This window comes from Tinamus guttatus, unplaced genomic scaffold, assembly GCF_059628265.1.
Source record: "Tinamus guttatus ecotype Peru unplaced genomic scaffold, ASM5962826v1 Tinamus_guttatus_pri_ptg000364l, whole genome shotgun sequence".
Taxonomy (NCBI): domain Eukaryota; kingdom Metazoa; phylum Chordata; class Aves; order Tinamiformes; family Tinamidae; genus Tinamus; species Tinamus guttatus.
The window spans coordinates 1,573,848-1,579,069 of NW_028288898.1; the positions used below are offsets into that span (position 1 = coordinate 1,573,848).

At 47.4% G+C, this 5,222-nt stretch overlaps 1 protein-coding gene across 1 annotated transcript; it reads right to left on the reverse strand.

Moving 5' to 3' along the window:
• Positions 1-2,474: 2,474 nt before the first annotated feature.
• On the reverse strand, positions 2,475-4,654 carry LOC104572109 (transcription cofactor HES-6). The gene is made up of 4 exons (XM_088530181.1): positions 4,341-4,654; positions 3,798-3,893; positions 3,608-3,686; positions 2,475-2,920 (listed from the first exon to the last, which is right to left on the reverse strand). Exons 1-4 carry the CDS (start codon positions 4,395-4,397, stop codon positions 2,475-2,477), a joined length of 678 nt encoding a protein of 225 aa, XP_088386307.1. The 5' UTR covers positions 4,398-4,654.
• Between the last annotated feature and the right edge of the window lie 568 nt (positions 4,655-5,222).

Sequence of the window (5,222 nt, forward strand, 5' to 3'; positions counted from 1 at the left end):
GAACTGAGGTTTATACTTAGATATCTAACACAGAGATCACTTAATTTCAAATTGATGACATAGATTTAAGGCAGTGGAAAAATCAGCGTCTCACACTAAAATGTCCCTGGAGATTCTTGGCCAAATTTTGCAGTCTCACTTTGCTAATTTTAAATCTCTCAGCAGCTACTATGTGATCCTTCCCTCCACACCCACAAAAAAACTGATCGGAAACAGGAAATAATAAAACCCACTAACCACCAAGTATTTTCAAGTGCATAGAGTAAACAGCCAGAGATGGTGAGAAATACATATTCCCCTCGATCTCTTTTCAACACAGAAACCGTGGCTGCTAATTATAGTCACTGGGGATTCACAGGTTTTAAGGAGAAAGTGTGTTTTTAAGTCAATGCTGTCGAAAACACAGATATTTTCAATCCCCTAGAACATTTCCCAGCCCCACTCCCAGCCTTTCTATTAGGTCCCTGCAGGGTGTGCTTGGACCCCTTAAACACAAAAGAGAAGCTGCAGAAAGCTGCTGAGCTCCAGCCCCCGTCCCGCCTCGGGATGTACCATAGGGATGGTTTCAAGCCGGAGCGGACGGACCCCGGGCTGGGCAGCAGGGCTTTCCCAGCAGGGGCTCGTGAAGTGTCCGGGCTCTAAACTCAGCACTGTGCATGTGGATCAGCTGCTGAGATCTTTAATGTCTTTGCACTTGCAGGATTTGGATGTGCCTCGCTTCCCGGTGCCCAAGCTTTCACTGACCATGAGTTTTTTGTTGTCGCTGCTCTTTGCACAGGCTGTGTCCCATCCCCGCTGTGATCCATGTTTTTGTAGTAGGAAGATTGGGAGGTATTTATCAAATCACAAAATGGTTGAGGTTGGGAGGGACCTCAAAGATGAGCTAGTCCAACCCTCCTGCTCAAGCAGAGTCACCTGGAGCAGGTGGCACAGGGTGGCATCCAGGTATCGCTAGTCATTCTGGATGATCCCAACTTCAAAACGGGGAAGACAAGTCCTAAATTTTCCACTAGGGAATGGAGATTGGGAATGCTGTAAGATGTCTAAAGTCCTGTGTCCTTAGAATATCTGCTCTGCTGCCCCAGAGGGTGGCGGAGCCTCCCTTGGCAGAGCCCCTCTTTCATGTGGGCCAGCTGCTCCTCCTGCCACCCTTCTGCTACCCCTTCTAATGTCCTCTCAGAAGTGCGGGATGAAAGGGAGAGCTTCAGAGAAGAGACCAAAACCAGAGGTGACGATTTTCACTCTTTGAACACATCATCAAATAGATCACGCTGAATAATTAGCCCCTCTGAACTGGGACCCATTAATTCATATGCAGGCTGTTTGCTTAGGAGAGCCTTGCTCTTTTCTTTTAACTGTGAAGAACTTTTAACTGCCTTTGAGCTGAAAAACTGTGACCAGATGTTGCCAACAAGTGGAGCAGATTTATCCCAGTCCTGTTGGTACAATTTGTAGGGAATTTTACCTTCTGGTTTTTAGATTCTGTCTGTGATTCCTTTGCAGGTAAAACCTAGAGAATTTGGCCAGGTTGATGAGCCCAGCTTCTGACTTCTGTCGTAATGTGAAGTGTTACTGTGATCCAGGTGATATTTTTTTTTTGAGTGTTGTGTCAGTGCTGCTGCTTCTATAAAGTACCAGGAGCAAGAATTGAAAAAATCTCTTTGAACTGCTAAGGAAGAACCACTTGCAAAAGAAGAAAACAAAAGCAGATCCTCAAGTATTGTTTATTCAGAGCAGAAAAGACAAGGCTGGACAAAAATCAATTGTAACTATTTGAGGATTATTTAGATTTTTTTTTTTTTTTAGGAAAGTAAACAAAATCTCTAAATGTAACTATGTATAGCATATATATTTACACCTATCTCACTGTTTTAACAGTAATGCTAACATGTTTGGATGGTTAACATAGCTAGAGTGAGCACTACAGAACACCCCAAATATATCTGAACAACCTAAAATATCTAAACAAAGTTTCTCCCCTTCTCTCTTCCTTCTAATCATTGCAGCATTCTTGCAGGACTTCGAACTGGAATGGCTTATGTTTGATTATAAGAATAATAATAATAAAAATAAGATGGGCCTTTTTCTCCTTTATCCAGCAAAATCATTTTAGCTGCTTGCATGAGACCAGAGAGGTAATAAGCTTGATGCAAGAGAGGGTTGGTCTCATTGTCTTGTCTTTTTATTAATAAGAGGCTAATGATTTTAAGAATATAAGACAAGAAAATTATATAATCAATATGTACTAAAGAGCGTGAGAGAATTCTATACAATAATTTAGATGTATTAAATAAATACAAAATAATAGCAGCCTTCTACAATGCAGGCTACACATAGGTTTACTTCGGCATGAAGTACCCTGGTCTTTAATACACCTACAGGAACACACTTATTCCTTAAGTGTTTTAAAGAGACATATCTATAAGATACATACGTAAAAGTGTCTAAGATTAGGAGAAGCATTTTAAAGCACTTTACCATGGTCTCCACATATCTAATGACCCCATACTAGGGTTATTATGGGAAAAATTTGGCTGCAGGACCTGTCTGGGGGGCACAGCATCGACCTGGCTGAAAACAGCTAGTGGTGGCAGCTGGAAGGAATTTTTCAAAGCCTGCTTGTTCTCAGCAAGGTAGAAGTGTTCCTGCAAGGGGCTTCTGCCAGGAGCATTGCCCTTGGGACTCGGCGGGGGTTTGGGTGTCAGGACAGGCTGCTGAGATGGGCTCGAAGACCTTAATGCTGTTTTGCAGGTGTCTTCGCCAGACCTGGGTAGGGATTTCAGCAGGTGGTTCAAGAGTCGTGCGCCGAGCGTCTTGTCCATCCACTCGCAGGTGAGGAGAAGGTTGTGAACCTCGTGCATGCACTGAATGTATCCGGTGCTGTATCTCTGCTGTGCTTCAAGGCCCACTTTGGAGTCAGCTGTATTGAACAGGAGACAACTGAAGTTAGTGAGGGGGTAAAAGCTGCGCGGTGCCTTCTCACTTAAAAGCTTTTAGCAGATTCTCACATGCATTGGATCCTGGGCTGGGTGATTTAATGGGGAAAGCTATCCTGGCTTTCTGTTGAGAGCGCTCTGTGGGGTCTGTGGGAGGTCAGGGCCCTATTTCAGGGTGAGACAAAAGCTCTACAATTGATGCAAATGAGAATGGTCTTGGGGACATGGCTCAGATGCCGCAGTTAAGTTTTCCAGCAGAGCAGGAATATTGCAGGATAACCTCTGGGCCCCTTTGTAAAACACCTGGAGACTCTGAAAAACCATTAGGTAATGCCCAATTACTGGCTCGTGGGGAAGGTAGTTTGATTTCGAACTGATTTGGTCTTTATTTGCTTCAGCTGGGCTTTATTATAATGCTAATGGCCCGCAGGGTTCAGCAGGAAGGTCATGCGGGGAGGGGGCAGCCCAACAAAAGGAGAACCCGCGCTGGAAGCGGAGCTGGCGGCTCCCAGAGTGTCCAGCTCCATCTCCCCATCTAGTGGCGACAGCAAAGCCCGGGCCGCCCCGCGGGTTGGAAAGGGCTTCTGCTAATGCTGAGCTGCTGTGGGATGGAAAATGCTGCCCTCGCCGGCACCCGCCTGCCCGGCCGAGGGCAGGGAGGCCGTGCTCACCCATGAGCTTGCTGTTCTGGATGTTCTGGAGGTGCTTCACGGTCATCTCCAGGATGTCTGCCTTCTCCAGTTTGGACTGCTGGGAGAGCGAGAATTCAGTAAGTGAAACACTGCTGGGTTTCCCAAAGGAGGGGAGAAGAAACCCCCCACCAGCCAAGGGACCAAAAGGTGTGTGAAAACGAGCACTTACATCCAGGTGAAATGCGCCAACAACGGTCTCCTTCAGCTGGTCTAAGCAGTTGTTAATCCTTTCCCTTCGCTTCCGCTCAATGAGGGGTTTCCTTAACTGGAAGGGAGATAGTGGATAGGAAAAATAAAATAAATGAAGGGAGGAAGAAATGCAGAGATGACTTCCGTCGTCAGCCCCTGCCCTTCCCTTCCTTGTTTCAGTGAGGGCTGAACTGAACCGTGTTGGCTTCACGGAGGCAGAAGGAGGCCCTGGGTGTTGCAGGACCCTGAGAAGTCCCGCGCGCCCAGTGGAGGCGGCTGGGGTGACAGGACAGGGACCCAGCAGCGACCTCGCGTTAATCGGAGTTACCCCAACTCCGACCACAAGAGATGGACCTTTTTAAGGCAGGGAAAGGAAGCAGAAAGAAATGCCCACATGAGAAAACATCTTTATAACAAAACTAACATTTTTTTTGTTTCCTGGAGGCTCTGCCTGCGATCCATGAAAGAGTCCATACGAGTGTCTACGCCCCGGGATTCCCGGTCGGCGCGGAGCGGGACCTACCTTCCGCTCCTCTTTGGTGCTGGAGCCCTTCTGCACGGCCATGGCTGCGGCCGTCATTGTAATCCAGCCCGTCCGCCGCGATGCGACGCGCGGGGAGGCCCTTCCCTCCTTCCCTCCCTGCTTCCTTCCTTGGGCACCGGGTCGCTGCCTTCCCTGGTGGGCGCTTTGCTTCTCCTCTGCGCTCCTGCCTGTATTTATAACCCCACATTAGCATGTGAAAGAGGGTTTTCCTTGGCTGGACGCCTTTTCCCACACGAGGGGTCGAGCCCGGGGGGTTTGTGGCCATCAATCAAAGCTGACAGGTCACTGCTTCTTTTCAATGGCCGCGTTGGCCCCCCCAAACGGCGACAGATGTCCAGCCTCTGCAGCTTGGCTTTGTAGGAATCCTTTGTGAAGGAAGGAGGGAGGCAAAATGGGCGCGCTCGGAGCAGCTTGCATGGCTCCTTGCTCAATTTGCACAGATTCCCAGGGAGGAAAACAATAGCTGGGAACCAGTTGAGTTACACCTGGGAAACCCTCCTCTTTGCGTCTTTTCTTCCCCTTCATCTCCTTGTGCTCCTTCTTGTACCTGTTAACCTGAGCCCCTGCCATTTTAAATCTTAGAAGCCAAGAGTTTAATAATAAAGCCCTGGGTCTACTAGTTCCTGCTCGCAGGAGTTATTAATACCAGGTAATGATGATCAATTAAAACCTGTTGACAGCAGGCACCCATAGAAACATTGTTTCCATGACACAAATCCTCTAGGGAAAAACTTGTGGAACCTTATTTATGTTGCAGAGCCTGGTTTCTGTTTTGCACACCTCTACATGTGGGAAATATGCAACTCTCTTGGTTTTGAACTGCTGCATAGACTTTAATATAAAAATTACAGACAATTTCAG

Excerpts from the sequence above, each read along its gene's own strand:
- LOC104572109 (XM_088530181.1), bottom strand. The coding sequence starts at position 4,397 with ATGACGGCCGCAGCCATGGCCGTGCAGAAGGGCTCCAGCACCAAAGAG. Across the intron at positions 3,687-3,797 it reads TTGGCGCATTTCACCTGGAT|CAGTCCAAACTGGAGAAGGC; the intron begins GTAAGTGCTCGT and ends TCGCTCTCCCAG. Across the intron at positions 2,921-3,607 it reads CCAGAACAGCAAGCTCATGG|CTGACTCCAAAGTGGGCCTT; the intron begins GTGAGCACGGCC and ends TGTTCAATACAG.